Genomic DNA, 18330 nt, shown 5'->3' on the forward strand with positions numbered 1-18330 from the left:
CCCACACCTGGCTGGGCACTGCTGAGGGTCCCACCCACCCAGCAACTCGGAGGAGACTGGCACACAGGAGAGAGGGCCTCGCACCCGTCTGTGGTGGGCTGCACCTCAGGGTCTGTCCCAACCTGCAGGAAGGCCCTGTGACAGAGGCAGGTGGGGCCGGCACTCACCTCTTCTCAGTGGGCTTCACACCCACGGACAGCGAGGCCATGGCGGTTACCGTCTCGGCTTCCTCATTTTCACATTTCTGCGCTTCGATGAGCGAGTGTCCCACCGTGGAGGACACACGCTGCAGGCAGCGCCAGTACTTACCTGGAAGGAGGGCAAGGCTCAGTGAGCACGGTCTATGGGGCCCCAGGGAGACCACTCATGCTGTTAGGAAGCGGCTGGGTTAGAACCCACAGCCCCTGGGTACGGCTCAGAAGTCTCCTTGTCACGCGACCGCCTGGGCCTGGCAGGGGCCTCCTGAGAGCCCTGACCTCCCTGCCCCTGGCTCCACCTCCCCACTGTGTTGGGCCTGAGTGCCTGGGCTGTGTTGGAGGCCAGGCCCTGTCCAGAGCAGACTGCAGGCCCCTGGTGTCACTGCCCACAAGGGTGGTCTCACCCCACCAGGCACCTCCATGCCTGGACACAATGGGCTCTGTGCACAGACAGGGCATGACAGGAGCACTGGGCACAGTGTGTGAGCATGGGGGATCTGCCGCTGGCAGCAGGGTTCAGAGCAGAGACCAGACCCATGGCCTGGCGCACAGCTGGGGCCAAGCCTGCCACTGAGCCCCATTCTTGTGCTCTACAAAACAGGACAAGGACCTCACCCAGCATGATCTCAGACAACCAACTGGACCGAAATGGTCTCCCCCAGCTCAGACGCCTGTGGGCAGTGAGGCCTGTGCGGGCCTGGCCATCCCCATGCACTTGGTGGCCACTTACTGTGGATCTCCACGACCTTCTCCATGGAGCGGACAGCATTGGCGTTGGGTCTCTGCTGTAAGATCTTTTCTGGCAGAGGCTCAAGCTGGGAAAAAGACACAAACAATGATGAGCATGAAGGGAGACAAGGCAATCCATGAGTGTGCTACAGCAGAGGATTGCAGAGAGCATGTGTCTCCAGAGGCAGTCAGGCCATACACAGCTTTGGTGTCTGTATGTATGGTTTTTTTTGGTACTGGGGATCGAACTCTGGCCCTTGCACTTGCGAGGAAGGCGGTGGAACCACTGAGCTAACTCCCCTGTTGTATGTGTTTTTAATAAAAGCTGGTTTTTATTCCATGGATATCTCCTTAGGATACTGTCAAGCTTATTCATGAGTTCCTAGAAGGCCCGGCATGGTGGCAGCCATGCTGTGGGGAGGGGTGAGCCTGAGGTGGTCCAAGGCTCTGGTCTCAGCCCTGGCTCTCTGTGGCAGTCAGCACAGCCCCACAGGGCTGCAGGCCTGACCTGAGAAGGTGCACCGCTGTGACTGTGGTGGCAGGCTCCACACACCAGGGCATCTAGGCCAAGGGACCATACCCAACAAGCCTGTGTGTGGGCACTGCTGCCTCACTCCAGGAAATGTGTGCCGTCAAAGCCACAAATGGAGGGGTGGTGGGTCGGTCCAGGTGAACCCACCAGGGCATCCCACATGGTTCTCAGCCAGGAGGACAGGGCTCTGTGAGCAACAGCTTGGCCAGGGCCCTGGAGCACATGGCGGAGTCAGGACGAGCTCCAGGACATGAGCGACCGTGACCCACAGGTCACATGGGGCAACTGCAACGGCACCACAGCCATGGTCAACAGGCTGAGCAATGACAGAAACCCCACAGGCCAGGCCTGGAACCCGAGGCACAAGGTAAAGAGCCAAGAATTCAGGCAGCAGTAAAGAACTAACCAAATAAGTAAATGAGGGAAAAGAGACAAATGTTCCTTGAAATGAGACACAGCCCCCCTCTAGGAGGCGGATCTCGGTGGCTCCCTGTCTGTCCCCAGTGCAGACAGACAGCCAATGTGCAGTGCAGACCAGAGATGGAGAACAGATTCAGACAGACACAAACTGGGACAGCAGTGCCACCCTCGGCCAGGGCTCTGTGACATCATCACAATTGGGAGAAATGAGGGAAGACCGAGAGCTGGCCACCAACAGAGACAGAGGGGGGCCCTGTGGCAGAGGATGGTGATGCAGCTGGAGTGCCGGACGCGTGAGACATGCAGCTCGATGGCCATCACGGGGAATGAGCTGCACACTTCTCACAGCAAGGTAAGCAAGGGCACAGCAGCTTGGTACCATCAGTGTGTCAAGAGAAAAGACTGTCACTAAGAAAACCTTAACCAAGCTGGGACACTGACCACATGAGTTCTTTCCAAGAGACCCCACAGAGGAATGAAAAGGGGCCTAGGAGATGGGTTGGAAAATGACAAGGATGAGGAGAAAAGACAACACTCAAGGGCCGCAAAGCCAAATAAACAGAGGAGGAACCGTGAAGTCGCTGTCTATCAGTGACGCTAAAGCAACAGGCAATGCTCCTATTGGTCACGGCTGGCCAGGGCTCCAGGCACGTTTGACTTCTGGTGAGCAGTAATGTCTTGTCCAAGCGGTATCCCCTTCTCAGCCTGGGCCCTGCCAGGTGCAGGCTTTGGCTGCCCAGTGAGTGGGGACCCTGCCTATGGCACATAGGGCTGGGCTGGCAGCTATCAGGCTCTCCAGGAATACAAAGGATGGCTGCAAAACTTCCGACTCAGTATCAGAAGCAAATGGGGTGCAGTGAGCCTCATCCACCTCAAGGGAAGGCAAGAAAGAGGAAAGAGCTAGAGAAAACAGGGCAGGCCAAGAACAAAGGTGGTGGAAATGAATCTGAAGACCATGTGGTCAGAGTGGAAATGACCGATTCCATTCAGCGCACAGGCTGTTGGGACTGGATGTGAAAAGGCTAACAGAGTCCAGCTTCACATGGTAACAAGCCTGAGCATGAGGCTGGAGTCAGGGATGGGAGTGGATGGGCCACCAGGCGGTTGGTGACATCTTAGACGCCAGTATAGACTCCAGGGGAACCCACAGGCAGTGTAAAACGGGCTCTGCAGTGACGGGACATCAGCTCACCAAGAGTGGCGGTGGCCTGAATCCTACACCCAGTGACAGGGCTTCAGGAGGAACAGCACAGGTGAGTCTGGGCCTGTGTGGGGAGTGGGGAGGGAGGGGTTCACACGCTTCTCAGAGCAGGGGTCAGAACCGGTCAGGGAACCACCGCAGGAGTGTCGCTGTTGGCAAGCTTGGCGAGGAGACATGAGCAGGATGCACCAAGCAGATGGTGGACTGGCAACTCCAGACACACCTGGGTCTAGGCAGAGTGACGGCGGCTGCCACATGAACCACTGACAGCTGATGGCCTTTCCTCAGCCCAGCCCACCCAGCGAAGCGCCTGGTCGGCAGGGCGGAGATGTGCCAGGCCATGTACTGTCGCAGCTGTCTACCCAGAGGGGATCCCTGAGGGGCCTCGGCCAGCACACTGTATCCACTCTCACCAGGGGCTGTGGGAGCAGAACAGGCCTGTCCAACTCGGGCTCATTAAAGAGACTTTTAAAGGGCTCCTGCTACAACTAGCGCTTCCTGCTTTTTTATGTGTTTTAGTAAAAGAGCAGTTTCCTACTAGCAAACCAAAGGCAGGAAGTGAGAGCAGGCACAGGTGAAGCCAAGCTCTCCACTGCTGCTTAAAAGTGCTGAGTGCAGAGCATGTCTGCTGCCTTTGAACTCTGGCAACGGGGAGACGGCATCATGCGGAGGGGACAGGTAAACACTTCGAAGGTTTAAAAGGCAGACTGGGACTCCTGCCAGGGCACCACCGCCTGTTCCCCAGCACGTGAAGTGCTGGCTCTGTGGTGTGCCTGACCGACTGTAGGACGCACACTGCCCGCCATGAGGCCAGGCTATCAGAGGATGGAGCTGACCAGGTCCCGCTGCAGGCACACACTCTATGGGGTCTCAAGTGAGTGCCAACGACCATCCACACAGCTGCTCCAACACAGGGACCCTGCTGAGAGGAAGCAGCTTAGCCCTGCCTCCTGTCACCACAGGCCTCTGCCATCAGTGCAGCGCTCACCAAGGCTGGGCCACCTTAAGAGACCCCACCAGGCGGAGGCAGTCACTGGAGCCCACCTGGCACTGAGTAGCAGCCCTACTCCTGGGGCCAGGGCCTCTGGCTTCAGCATCCCCTTGAAGAAGGGGCTGAGTGGCAGGCTTAGTTCTGGCCCCATCCGCCCTCCTGGCTGGGACCGGATGGCCATGTGCTGTCTGAACTCTGCTCCTCTTCTCAGCTCTGTCTGGACTTAACAGGGACCAATGGCCCTCTCAGGACCCGATGTAGGTGGTCAGCAGGTTGTGCCTTTAGTGGGTCCCCTCTCCTGATCCTCAGGCCAGGGGGCTTCCCTCACCTCTGGGAAGGGCCCTGCAGTCTGAGGCATCACGGAGGCCACACGCCCAGCTCTGGAAGGTCTGGGTCCATGTGCACCCTCTCCCTCACTGTCCCTGTGGGGCTGTGTATGTCTGGCCTCTTGACAATGCTATGGCCCCTGCCCTGGGTGTCTCCTCCCCGTTCATGTCATCAAGCCGTCCTCCTCTCCAGGGACACCCACTGATTTCCATGCCAGCTGCAGGGCTGTGGCCTCTGTTGGCTCCTGGCTTGCCAGTTTGGGCTGCAGCCTGTGGTACTGTAGGACAGCTGGGCTCAGCTGCTATTCCTGGTCTGTTGCAGTGCCCGGCATGGCTAGCAGGGGTCACAGGGGCGACACACCTCTGCCTCCCAAGTTCTTAGCTCAGGAACCACCCAGCAGAGGGAGGGTGACAAGTGCTAGGAAGCAGGATTTGTGCCCCTGGGGCTGTGCGTTGCTGCTGTGTACAGGCCTTGGGGAGAGCAGGTCCTCACTGTCCTCTCCCATGCACCTCGGCCTGAAGGAGGACCCAGCTCCAGAGTGAGCCCCTGTCACTGCGCAAGTGATACCCAACAGCAAAACATTCACAGCCGCCCAGGAAGGGACTGCTTCCAAGAAGTGGAGGGCAGAGGTCATGGAGGAAGGATGGGGTTCCTTCTGCAATGGCTTGTAACCCAGGGGCAAGCTGGATGGCTGTCTCCACTCTGTACCTTCTAGGATGACAGGTCCAGACCAGGCCCCCAGAGATACACCTGTCCCCAGCAGCATGATGCTTGGGGGACTCAGATGTTTTCCTCCACCTGCACCTGCTCCGCATCCTGGAGGAGGCCCCTGAGCGTGGGTTGCACTGTGGACATCCGGGGCTCCACAATACCAGCCAGAGATGCTGTCCCATCAGCAGAGCTTCCAGAAATGAGTGACACCCAGGGACAGACAGCCCCACCTCCATGGAGGCCCGGGTAGCAGAGCCCAGGGGGCAGTGGAGGCTGAGTGCTGGACTGCTCCCATGTGTGCACTGTGTTCCTGCAGCAAGGCTGCCTGTGTTGGGTGCACAGAGCCTGGGTGGGCGTGTGCTCATGTGATGATCCCCTCCAGCGACCCGTGCCATCTATTCTCAGGGCACCATGAAGGCATGCACGGTGTGTGCCAGGATGAGGGACTGGGTGGGTACCCACAGCATCTGGAATGCCTCCAAGGCAGGCGTGAAGCTGGGGTGGAGCCCACTTCCTGTTCTGGGGATCAGAAGGAAAGGCACCCTCAGCTCTGCCACAGGCTACAGAGAGTCTGGCTGTACTAATAAGGGTGCCACAGCTCTTGCCTTAGGCCCAGCCCACGACCAGGCAGCTCTCAGCCATGCAGACTGGCACCCTGGGAACCCGGATGCAAGGAGCGTACCCCCCGCAACTGGGCGCAAAAGCTCTGTGGGGCTCACTCCTTGGGCGTGACCTGGCTTTCCAAGGCTGTGCAGGGCTCCGGCCTGCACACTTGATCCTGAGGTGTCAGGCAGCACAGCAGAGCCCAGACCTGAGAATTACCCCAGGTACAGCACAGGCTGCTCGAGAGAGGCCCTGGTGGCCTTGAGCCACTGAGCCCGAGCGTTTCCTAGAGGCGAATTGCCTGGGGAGGAACTAGCGGAAGCAGCAGCATTCCATCGCAGCATCCTGGACGCTGCACACGTAACAGGCAAATAAACCAAATGAGCACATGCAACAGAGCCCTAGACTGTGCAGGGCATGCTTTCTGCAGGCCCTCTCTCCTCCTCCTGGACACCACCAAAGGCTTCTACCACTGAGACAGTGTGACTATGCAGGTGGGAAAGAGAGCTCAGTAGAGCTAAATGAAAAGAACAGCCTCCGGGGGTCAGGGCCTAACGCGCTCCTGGGCAGCCAGGCCTGCAAGCGTGGTTGCAGAGCATCTTTGGGCCTTGGGGACTCTGTACCTCATTTCCCAGCAGAGCAGAAACACAGGCTTCGGAGGCATCGCAGATGGCTGTTAGGTCATGGCCTCCCTCAAGAGCCAGAACAATGCGGCCCCCGGCCAAGCCCATCAGCTGCTTCGTAAGGTATCCGAAACCTGCAACAGGGAAGGGCCGCATGTGTGGAGGGAAGGCGGTGGCAGTGTGCAAGGTGCTTCCCACAAGGACCAGGGGTGGGGCACTGCCATGCCTGTTAGGGCCCAGTGAGACCTCCTGATCTGCTGAAGTGCCCAGCTTGGGGCCCTCTGGCCTGAGGGGAGTGTGAAGAGCTTCTGCTATGCTGAGGGCGGAGCCAGCTAACCCTTCTGAGAGGCTGTGCCACCTTGAGCTTCCCAGGGGGCCCTGCTCTCCTGGCTGTGCATGTACACACAGGTCAGCGCTATGCTGCCCACACAGGAATTTCTACATTCACATCTGGGTATCTATCTCAACTGAGTGCCACAGCACCTCTGATGAGCCCAATGCCCACTTGTCGCCCTCTGCCTGATCACTCACTGGCCAGGGGCTGGTTTGTCTGAGCAGCCACAGTAGAGTGGCTTTGCCTCCCTAGAGTCCTAGGGCGGAGGGACTGGCAGCTGGCACTATCAGCTTTGGGGGGAAGTAAGGCAACGTCCCTCTGTCACCTGACACGCAGAGCACACTGGTCACAAGCCAAGCAGAGTGGACTTACATTTGGCAGAGAGATTGTACCCTCCGAGAGGTGTGGGGTGGCCCTCCACAGCATCAAAGCCTGATGACACCAGCACCATGTCTGGAGCAAACTCGTTGGCGATTGGCATGACCACGGTTCTGCAAGGACAGGAAAAGGTGTCATGAGAGCAGCAAAGGACATGGTGGAGGGAGGACGGAGGGTCACCACACGGGCGGTCAGGGTGTACCCGCACAAGGGCCATGGCAGAATCTGAATGCTCACTTAGTGTAAGGGATTTCACCTAGGTGAATGGTGGCACGTGTCACAGAGGTCTCCGAAGCCTGCGCTGCAGCCTCTGTGAATACCTGTGTAGGCTGCAGAGCTGGAGTCCCAGGATTTCTGTCTCCTGCCCTGTCCCCACCCCAGCATCCCTGGGACTAGGACAACACATCTCCCATGACTTTCACCCAAGCAAGCGCAGTCACCATCCCAGTGCAGGGCACTGGGAACCGTGCTGCAGGAAGGCTCAGGGCATCAGCAGGGATGGAACCCTGGCGGGTGCCCCAGCACATACAAGTTGAGGGTGAACTACAAAGCACGCAGACACTTAGGGCGATCAGAAGGCAAAGGGAGAACACACTTCAGAAAATTCTGGGAAACACAGACACCAGGAAGCTCAGTGGTTTACATCTCCTGGGGTTTTACTTGAAAAGCGGGAAAACCACTGCTTAAGTCAAAACCCCTGCACTGCTCACGGCGGACACTCAGATAGCCCTGCAGCAAAGTGCATGCCGGTACGGTGAGAGCCAGGATAGAAGCAGTCTGGGGTGTTCGGCACTTATCATAATGGATTCTGAGTCATTGCTGCCAACTTAGAATCAGAGTGACTCTGACAGGGAGGTGGGCTGAAGCCTCTAAAGCAGGCCAAGGAAGGGGGCCTGGACCCTTCAACTCCGCAGGAAGCCTGGGCATGAGACCTGCGGGTGGGCACTGTGGCCCAGGACCGCCCTTGCCCTGCAGCCACTGTGTGGCAGGTGTGTAACTGCCAAGGCTTCAGCCTGCACTGAGAAGCGTGCCGAGGCCACCACCCACCCTGCGGCTCCTTGTGTTCCTGCTGAGGGCAGGCCCTGTATACTGAAGGAACCCTGAGGGGATAGAGCTCTGAGGACCATCACTGGGTACAAGAGCACAAGGCAGGGGACCCTAGACCAGGTCAGCAAGCTTTGCTGCCTCAGGCTCTATGGCAGATTTCAGTCCTGGAGCCACTGAGATCTTGGGCTGGGACACTCAAGGCTGCCATGCACAGTGATGGTGCCACTGCCCAGAGGGAGCCAGGCGAGAACAGCAGTGCTCCGCAGACCCACCTGGGCGTGTGGCTCCAGCCAGTTCACACCACTCTGCCTACCCTGCAGGGATGACTCGGCCCAGTCCACTCAGCCCTGCCTGCCCTGCAGAGATGACCCAGTCCTGGCCCTGCTCACACAGCTCTGCCTGTCCTAATCTCAGGTTTCCCTGAGCCAGGCTTGCTCTGTTGTTTCCTACAGTACATAACATTTAAACAAAGCATTTGCCCTGTGGGCCTGGGTGTGGGCGGTCCTGATCCTGCCTGGGTGGCTGGGCACTGTTGGTTGAGTCAGAAGTGGAAAATTCTGGGGCATCTGCTGGATGTGGACATGAGCGCTGGTGTGGCTGGTGCCCCACAGGTATATGCTGTAGGCCCCCCAGGTCCTGGTCTTCCTCTGCTGCCTTCCCCAGTGTCACTGCCCACACCATTCCAGGGAGGCTGATTTTAATGACTAATGAGGTTCTTGTCACAGAACCTTTCTCTGGGCACAGTAACACAGTGTCTGCCATGATTGGTTTGGAATTTAGAGCCAACCCATTGTTTTAACACAAACCACAGACACTGTGTAGACACTGTCACTCCTAGGGCACTTCAAGGGGCACTCAGAACCATGTGCAAGAGGTGGGCTTTGGTCTCTGCTTCAAGGTAGTGATGAGCTACACGACTCCTAATGCTCTCCACAGACATCCCAGAGAAATCATTAAGTGAGGCTCCCAGCAAGAGTCCCTGTGACCACACTCCCCATGTGGCGTCTCTCTAAACCCATGCTCAGGCTGTGGGGGTGGCCGGGCTGTAGGCCCCTGGCACACATGGGGGGTGCCTTGGGCTCTGTAACCCCAGGCTGCACTTGCAGACACCGCTAAAGCTCAGGAAGGCCATGAGGTGATCGAGGTGCTCAGGGTGTCTCAGTGTCACATGGGTTCAGTAAGGAACACCACTGCTCCTCACAGCGACAGGACCTCTGCCTGTAACAGGACTGGACACTCCCTACTGCACCGGGACGTGTGGCCCCATCTGTGACCTTCACACTGGAGGGGACATGAAGAATGTCCCCATTCAACTGGTGCCAAGAAAAGGGAGGCGACTGAGGAGTGGTGCTTTATGTCAGGACCAACGTCTCTGGCAGTGACACCCAGACACTCGCAAGGCCTCCTCTCAAGCTGCCTCTCAGGAGGGTCTATCTATGGGGTAACACTGGCTGTCCTGGCAGGTGAGGGTGGGTGAGGCCCACAGCTTCCCAGGGTAGCAGAGTGCTAGTTACCTGCTCAGAGGCAGGAAGAGGGGTGAGTCCCGCAGGTTTCCGGAGCTAACTGCAGTGCATACTGGGCAGGGGTGAGGACGAAGGCTGCTATGGTGCCTGAGTGCACCTGACTCCAGAGTCAGACGTGCAGGACTGAGGCTGAGAGGTGGCTGTCACTCAAAGCAGCCCTGTGTGATGCACATCTCCCCATGGCCTCCCTGGGCCCTGCCCTGTCTTCAGTCCACTCACCCTGCAGGCTGGATGGAAGCCAGGTGGTGGTCAGACTGGGGGCAGGGCCCCTCCAACGCCCGCAGATACTCACTGGGCACCGCCCTGGGCACCACAGATACCAGGGTGTCATCTGAGACCCACAGCCCCAGGCAAACCCAGGGTGACATGGGTCCTGTGCATGGCCAGATGGCAGGGCCACTGTCATGCCCTGGAGGGAGCAGGCCTTGTCACCCTGGCATCTCAGCTCCATTCTGCCCCCCACACCAAGCTGACACATCAGTGCTGCTGCTGTCTAAGGGTCCCTCTCACATCGATTCCAAGACCTGAGGCAGAAGTGCGTGTGTTTGTATCCCAGGACCAGCCTGGCCAGCAGTGCCGCTCTGTGATTCGGAGGGAGTGGATGCCATGGGGATGGAGGGCACTGACACTCGGAAAACTTCCGTTTTGCCTCACCCACATCTTCACTCAGGGTAGGCGGGAGCGATGCCTCTGTGACTGGCTGCGCAGTGTCCCAGAGCCTGTGTGCTGGGGCCTCCCTAACCCACACCCCGAGCGAGGGCCAGCCTGGGGTGTGCGACTCCTTGGAGGTGGGCAGTGCCCGCCAGGACCCTGCCAGCATGCCATGCAGCCAGCGAGGTTGAGCAGGCTGCAGGGCAGAGCTGGGCCCTGGGCCGACAGAGATGCTCCTTCCTGCACACCCTGTGTGCTGGCTCTCCCAGCCCTGCCACACCCTCATGGCTGGGGGCTCAAGCCACCCCCAGGCTGTGTGAAGCTGGGGGGCCTGGTGAGGATGCTCCATGCTGGCAGGGGCTCAGATGGCCCTGCGCTCCCTCTGCGTGGGTCTCTGCCAGCTCCTGTCCCCCACTGCCCCAGGCTCTCACCCTCTTACACCCAGCACATTCTGTCCTGATCTTGTGAAGCAAGCTTGTGCCACCCAGGTTACCAGCTGCCACTCTTATCTGACAGCGCGCCCTGTCTTCTGAAATCTGCTTAGCAGCAGGGTCCCCAGTGGAGCACACTCCACCCTCCTCCAGGCCAATGTCTGCACCCTGCTGGGGCCTGTCACCCTCACCCCGTGTCACCCAGTTGTCCCTGCTACACAGGTAGCCCCTCCTCCCCACCCTTTGCCCTCCCTGAGCAGGCTCTGTCCTCTCGGATGCAGCCACTGGACCTTGGGTACCACGTCTTTGCCCAGGCTGCCAGGAGACCCTCCTGCCTCTCCCAGAGACCGTGCCAAAGGCCTGCTGCTAGCGTGCAGGCCAGAGAGGTGCTTTGTCTCCAGGTTGTTCTGTGGGTAGTGGCCTTTTTCCCTAATGCTCCTGGGCCAAACTTGTTCCTCCAGGACTCAGCCAGGGCCTCTTAGTGGGCAGGGCCCTTGGGGACCTGCACCAGCCTGCTGCCTGCAGCCCTATGCCACCCTGCACTGTCTCTTGCTTGTATATCCAGGCTGGGCTAAGCAGGTCTGCCCGGGATGGCAGAACACGATGCTTCTCAGCCTGAGTGCTCTGGCTTCACGGGACAAGGCTTGAAAGCCTTCAGATGAGAAGGCAGTCGGGTGGGGAGGCCGGCCCACTTCACATAGTGAGAGTCCATTGGGGACATGTGGCCCCGCAGCAGGCAGTGCTGTGCGATGACTGCAGGCGGCTGCCAGCAGCAACAGCATGCAGGCGACGCCACAGGGTTCAAGGCTGCAGGCTGAGGCCGCTGTCCATCATCTGGAGATTAAAGCTGCCCCTGATGTCTCTGATGAGCTGTGAGAGTAGAGAGGACCTCAATTTCCTTTGCCTCACAGCTGACAGGAGCCGCTGAGTCATGCTCTGGTTGCTAAGGAGGGCGGAGGAAGGGACATCATTTCATGTGCCCAAGCCTGAGCGCTCGCCTGCCCTCGGCAGACTTCAAAGTCATGTCTGGTGCTGGGACTGGCTTGAATTAAGGTCCTTTTCTTCTCAAGTCTCCGAGCCTGAGGAGAATGTGCTGGCCCCTTCTGGATCTCATTAGAGGCAATTTTCTTATCTTCTCTCCATCTGAGGCTTGATCCCCTGAAAATGCAAGCTGGCAGGCAGGGGTCTGCATAACAAGGTGCTGCCTTTGAGGCTCACGTTGTCCCCAGGGGCCCGCAAAGCGGGAGGCTAAAGAAGAAAAGGGAACCAGTCTCTGACCCTTCTTTCCCCATCTGATGCCCAGGGAACCATAAATCGTAAACTTCAAAGTGGTACTTTATATTAAAATCAGTAAAAAGCCCTGAACAATTTTCCTTCATGAAGATGTTACTGATGTTAAAGAACTCTCTTGGTAAGGAAAGGTTGTTATGCCCTTAGCGGGACATCCAGACAGATGCCACCTCACAGGCTGCCACCTGGGCCTGGCCAGTTTGGCTGAAGAACAGTGCTTGGGCCTGGCTGGGCACTGGTGTTAGGCTTTACCAGGACCAGAACCTCGGAGGAAGGACACTAAGTGTCCGTCACCAGGAAAGTCCACTTCTCTCTACAAGTCCAGTCAGTGGCCAGCGTCCCTCAGAACTGCACTGTGACTTAATCAAAAGGGGCCCACATTCCTAAAGCTGCAGGGACCACTTCCACTGGGCAGACACCAACAGCCTCTCCAGTGGGACCTGGGAGCAGGACCCCATTTCCCAAGTGGTGTGTGTGTGATGTGCCCAGGGTCTCAAGAGCACGTGGCAGTCTATGCCAAAACATCACAGACGTGTCCTTGTGCAGTCTCACACAGAGAGGTGCACATGCCTGTACACATGCCCATGCATTCGTGCACACCCTAGAGATGGATGCCACACGGGCAGTGTCTACACAGTCACAGACAGAAGATCACCTACAGGGACAGACGTGTGTTCACACACATTTTCCATGTACATGGCTCAGGACCAGGGGGCCTGGTGGGCTCGAGTGCCCAGTACCCTGGCAGTGCTGGCCCTGGAACCTCCTCCTTGAGCACATGGGTAGAAGCTGCCATTTCACAGAGGTGACAGTGACCCCGGAGAGGCTGTGCACCCATCCAGCCCTTCTGGCTGAGAAACCTGCACCTTCAAAGCAAAAGCTGAGGCTTGGGGACAGTTGCCCCACAGTCACAACCTATCGGCGGAGGGTAACTTCAGGGAGGTGGTTTTACAAAGGCATAAACATCGCTCCTCCATTTTTATATAAATAAAGGAGAAATTAACTTATTTCCAAGTTTCATGTTCTCACATAAGGCTCATGGAAGAAAAACGTGCATAATGACCTTTTTTTTTTTTTTTTTTGGTACCAGGGATCAAACTCAGGACCTTATGCTTTCAAGACAGGAGGCGGCGCCACTGAGCTAAATCCCAGGCCCTGGATAATGACCTCTTTAAAATGTGCACCCATAATTCTCCCGCTTGTCTCCCTCCCTCCCTCTCAGGACCAAGCAGTCTGGAGCTTCCGTGACTGTGCGAGAACGGGAAGGGACAGCAGGCAGGTGGCCAGCGTCGGGGTCCACGCAGAGGCCAGGCCTCAGGGCAGTGTGTCTGCAATCCCCAAAGGCTGGTGCCACCAGAGACTCACCTGAAGGCTGCCAAGTACTCTGTGTCTCCCATGGGGGGGTCGAGGCCGCCCGTGAAGGCCATGTTGACATTGAAGCCCACGCCTGGCCCCGTTCCCACCTGTGGACAGAGGGAGAAAGCTCATGACAGACCCTGATGGGAAAAGCAGACACAGATGGTGCCCAGGCACATTCTGGGCTCCTCACTTGTGGTCACCACAGGCACTGGCTTGCTGATGGCAGCGACAGCATTTCCATAGGACACTGAGGCCGACGGAACCAGGGCCCATCGGTGTCCTTGGCCACAAGGCTGTGCTCTCAGTGCTTCTCCGGGGCGTCCCTGAGAACACCACTCTGACATGGCTGTGCACTCACAGGGCCATGAGACTGCCTCTGGGAGAAGTATGTGTGACTGCTACCACCCCCACGTGCTTTCATGCAGGGAGATGTGGGTGGCCTTCAGAGGGTGGGTGGGAGCTGCCACCTTGGCAGGGCCTCACCCAGCTCCGGGCAGGAGGGAGGCCTGGGAGGAGGCTGCCTGCTGAGGCTGCACCTTAGGTCAGCCTGAGCTGTCTCAGCCTCCCCGCAGGAGCCTCAGCTTACCAACCTTGGGGAATAGTCCAGATAAACGCAGGCCTGGGTGCACCATGAGGTGGACCAGGCCAGAAGGACCATCCGTGCACTTCCGCTGTGGGTGGTGCGGTGCCGCCTGTGCTCGCCCTCTGCTCTGCCCTGAGAGGCCTGCCTCCACTCACCTCGTCAGGTGCACCGCTGCCTGGAAAGAAGTTCCCATCGTCATAGCGGTGCAGGGACACGTAGAGGACGCTGGGGTCGCTGTAGAAAGCCTGCTGGGTCCCGTTCCCGTGGTGCACGTCCTGAGAGCAGAGACAGGCTCAGCGCAGGCCTCGCTGCCTGGCCACACCGTGTAGTGGCTCCTGCACACAGGCTCCCCACGCCCCAAGGGGAGGGCAGGGACACTGAGGCCGTGTCTGAGTCTGCGGAGCGTCTTCTCACCCTCGTGGCACAGTTCTGACCTGGCAAGAGGTCCAGCCAGAGCCCTGACACGGGAGACATTTCCTTAGCCTTCACCAGGAGGGAGATAGAGCCTAAAGGCAGGGAACCAGGCCCAGGGCCCTACCCTGCAGCTCCCAGCTACTCCTATGATCCCAGTGCCCTTGTGACACAGGCACCAGAGAGCAGAAGACAGGCAACATGGCCTCTGCCAGCCCGGGCCACGCAGGAGGTGATCCCAGGATGGGAAGGGCCGTCTGGACCACAAAGCTGTGTGGGCGTGGAAAGCTGCACAGCCAGCGGCTCTGCTTCGTGTCAGCTTCTCTAGAAAGCACAGAAACAAAGGGCAGCACATGAGGAGGAGCAGCCACCGCCCAGCTTGCAAGGCTCTGTGACAGGAGCCCGCCTACACCACTGTGTGATTTAGCAGGACGACACTGCCGCTGTGGCCTGTGCCTGGGATGTGGCCATGTGGCCATGCTGTCATTCACTGAGTCCTGCTCCTCTCCTCTGCACCCTGCATGTCCCTGACAAAGGCGATGGGGAGGGATGCTCCTGGTACCCAGGGTGGGTGTAGAAAACCCCACTCTGGCCTCTGCTGCCTCCCTTAGGCACCATACCCAGCCCTAGTGCCCACAGCCCCAACACCACCCCTGGAGCTGGCTGCTCTCCTGGCTGATTTTTTTAAATTGAGAAGGGCTTATGTCATGTAAGTCATTGCCCCACATGATATACCTTTCCTTTATGTTTCTGTTAAAAAATGAAATGTTACACATCCCACAGAGAATGCTCCACATGCCTGTAAAAGATTCCGGGAAGGGCCGAGCAGTGAGCAGCCTGTTTCTCATTTCTAGTTTTGGAACCAGGGTGCTGCCGTTGGGATCCAGGTTCAGTGATCTCACAGCATTGCTCAAGTGGAGTGGCCCTTCCAGGGGGCGCAGGCTGTGAGGAGGGGCACCTCCCACGGGACTGTCCCAGCATGGAGGTCAGGCTGGGCCTTCCTTGGCCCGACCAAGCTGGCCCTTGGCCACTGCCCACCACCATTGCTGTGCTGGGCAGGGCAGGAGCCCTCCTCCAGCTGACTGGTGGAGGACGTGGGGCAGAGTTCCTGGTCTCTGAGTCCTGCACCCACAGCCAGAGAGACAGAGGAAGTGCATCCGCCTGCCCGCATAGGAGAGGAGCCACTCACCCAGTCCACAATGAGGATCCTGCTCACACTCAGCCGCTGCTGCAGGAGCCTGGCTGCGACTGCCACCGAGTTGAAGTAGCAAAAGCCCCTGTGGAGAAGGCAGGCAGAGGTGCTTGTCACTGCTGCCACGCAGCTTGCAGAGGACAGTCTGCAGGCCCGGGATCCTGGGAGCCTTGATGGGCAGTCACAGCCAAGCGCAACCACACACAGACACAGGCACACATGCGTCAAGTATACGCCTGTGTCGGACAGGGGCACACATGCCACATCAGCTATATACTTACCACACATACGCACATTCCACACAGCTACACATTCACACACACACACACACACACACACACACACACACACATGTACACACACCAAAGAAATATACACATCACACAGAGGCACAGGTGCAAACAGACACACACACGTGGGCATTTGTATGCACATAGGAACATACACATGTATATATGCCACACAGGTACATAAAGGTACATGGACAACCCCCCCCCCCACACGAATGTTCACATGTTTACACTGGACACAGAACCAGACACACACATGACACACTACAAACCATACATGTACATGCACCAGATAGACACATGCACACAGATCACACGTACAGATGCCCATGTGCATGACACAGACACGTCATGAAGACACACACACACACACACACATACACACCACACCCCGGCTCTGCTCGGAGGTTTCTGGCGCTCACAGGGAGGACAACTACCTCACCTCATTTGCAGCACCATGCCCCTCAAAGGGCCTCATGAAACCCTGCCCCCATCACGAGGGACGCCACCCCACAGCAGGTGGAAATCTATTTCAGCTGCTTACACTCATCTTTCCTTATTCTAGGACATGAAAGGCCGCTACATGGGTATCACTTCCAAGCGAGAATCGGAAGACCATGGAAACAGACTGAGAAAGCAACAACATCCTTGTTCTCGACTCTCCCATCTGAATCACAGGGAAGAGCTGGCGGGCAGACTTGGCTCAGAGCCGGCTGGGCTCCAAGAGCCTGCACGCCATTCAGACTTACTAATTCAGAAGGCCCAAGGGCCTGGGTGCACATTGGAAAGGGAACCTTAGAGGGAGGAGCATGCAAGGAGCTATACTCCCTGACGAGCCCACCCCAGGCCCATCCTGCTCTCGCCGCCTGGCACCGCTGACACAGTGCCTCCTCACTTTGCCACCTGATAAGCTGCCATTCACCTCTGTAGGCACAGCCTGCCTGCAAGATCAGGGGCCCAGCTGCCTTAGAGCTGGACTCATAGCCTTCCTCACAGAGATGCTGGCGGAGTGGTCTCGGAATTTCTGAGGACAGCAGCTCTCCCCTGGGTGCTCAGTGTACCCTGCGGGTCAGTCAGTGCTGACTTTGTTGGGGGTCTGCAGCTGCCTCTCCTCACCTGCAGAGCCATGCCCCACACGCAGACCTCAGATGTGTGGGTGGCAGGTGCCCAGGAGACCCAAAGCAGAGCCCAGCCTGCCCACAGACCTGACTTGGTGCCACAACGTCCTTCATGCCCAGCAGGCAGCAGCGAGGCCACTTAGCCCGGCCCTTGCTGCTCTAAGTCACAGGCGCCACATTCACTTGCTCTGTGAGAGGTAAGGTCTTCTCTCAAGTCTGACAAGAAACTCTACTACCTGGGCTGCTTTGGACCCACTTCGGAGGTTCCTCCTCCCGTTCCTGTCACTTCCCTGTGTCCCCACGACGCTCCTGGGGAGGCTAATGCACTGGTTCACACTAGAGCCTCGGGAAAGGGAGGGAGTCACGGGACAAAGGGCCACACTGCAGGCAGAGTATACCCCCAGGCCCAACGGCCCTGTGTGTCCACTCACATGGGCGTGCTCTCCTCTGCGTGGTGTCCTGGGGGCCGGACCACAGCAAAGCCATTCTGCAGGTGACACAGACAGTGAGGAAAGACGCGGCTTAATCCACAACAAGTAACCTTCCACTGACCCGGGGCCTAGGGGAGGATGTGGTCTCTCGTCCTTCTGGTCACACTGCCATGGGTGGCATGCAAGACTGGCCATGAGCCTTCAGAGTTCTCTGCACTCTTAAGGGGCCTGCTGATTCCCAGGGCTCGTAGGACACTAGGTGCTAAGGTAACAGATGAGTTTGCCCCGGCTTCCTATCTTCAGGCCCTTGTCACCATGGGACCTGTGCAGCATGGAGGGGCTGAGGAGATCTTGGTGCCTATAGTTCCTGAGCAGCTGCTACCTGGTGGAGACCCAAGTGCAGGTGAGAGGGAAGGGGCCGTGTTTGAGCAGGCTGCTCAGCTGGGCCTCGGCGGGCACACCTGACCTGCTGAAGGGTGACCCTGGGATGGGGGCACCATGCAAAGCTGCAGCTGTACCCCACTCCAAAAATACTTTGGAGTACACAGTGACATGGCTGCAGCCCCCACCCTGTCACACATGAAACTGTCATCTGCAAACTGCTCTAGCTATGCCCTAAAACAGCCCAATCAGGTCTCATTCGCAGCAGAAAGCCATATGGTCACCTCTGTAAAAAGGCCTCCAAGGGCAGCTGATGGCTGTGCTGGCCCAGGACGGAGCAAGGGCAGTGGAGAGGTCAACAGGCAAGCTCAAGTGATGAACACTCAATATTGCAAAATCCACTCTGGTCCTGATGCTCCCCATGTGCCCCTGGCTCAGGGCTGTGTTCCCCGATAACCCTGACACTTGTTGGCTTTTGCACTGCTCTGATGGTGCTGTAGCATAGCAGCAGCTGAAAAGCAGCACAGGGCAGCACCAGCCCTTGAGGCGTTCACTGCCATGTGCTCATGAGCAAAAG

General features: G+C 58.1%; 1 protein-coding gene across 8 annotated transcripts in view; it reads right to left on the reverse strand.

The window, feature by feature from the left end:
* The window catches only part of Hdac4 (histone deacetylase 4), a 250766-nt gene that overhangs the window by 4336 nt on the left and 228100 nt on the right, over positions 1-18330 (reverse strand). For all 8 annotated transcript variants that reach the window (XM_033764730.1, XM_010615696.3, XM_010615705.2 and 5 more), the window contains 8 exons: positions 17373-17428; positions 15531-15618; positions 14086-14205; positions 13354-13451; positions 7041-7159; positions 6335-6468; positions 928-1012; positions 168-309 (listed from right to left, as the gene is read on the reverse strand). In XM_033764730.1, coding sequence (XP_033620621.1) covers positions 168-309; positions 928-1012; positions 6335-6468; positions 7041-7159; positions 13354-13451; positions 14086-14205; positions 15531-15618; positions 17373-17428 — 842 coding nt within the window. The remainder of the gene's footprint in view (positions 1-167; positions 310-927; positions 1013-6334; positions 6469-7040; positions 7160-13353; positions 13452-14085; positions 14206-15530; positions 15619-17372; positions 17429-18330) is intronic.

The sequence above is a fragment of the Fukomys damarensis genome, unplaced genomic scaffold, assembly GCF_012274545.1.
Source record: "Fukomys damarensis isolate Sample0158 unplaced genomic scaffold, DMR_v1.0_HiC HiC_scaffold_16, whole genome shotgun sequence".
In the NCBI taxonomy this organism is placed as follows: domain Eukaryota; kingdom Metazoa; phylum Chordata; class Mammalia; order Rodentia; family Bathyergidae; genus Fukomys; species Fukomys damarensis.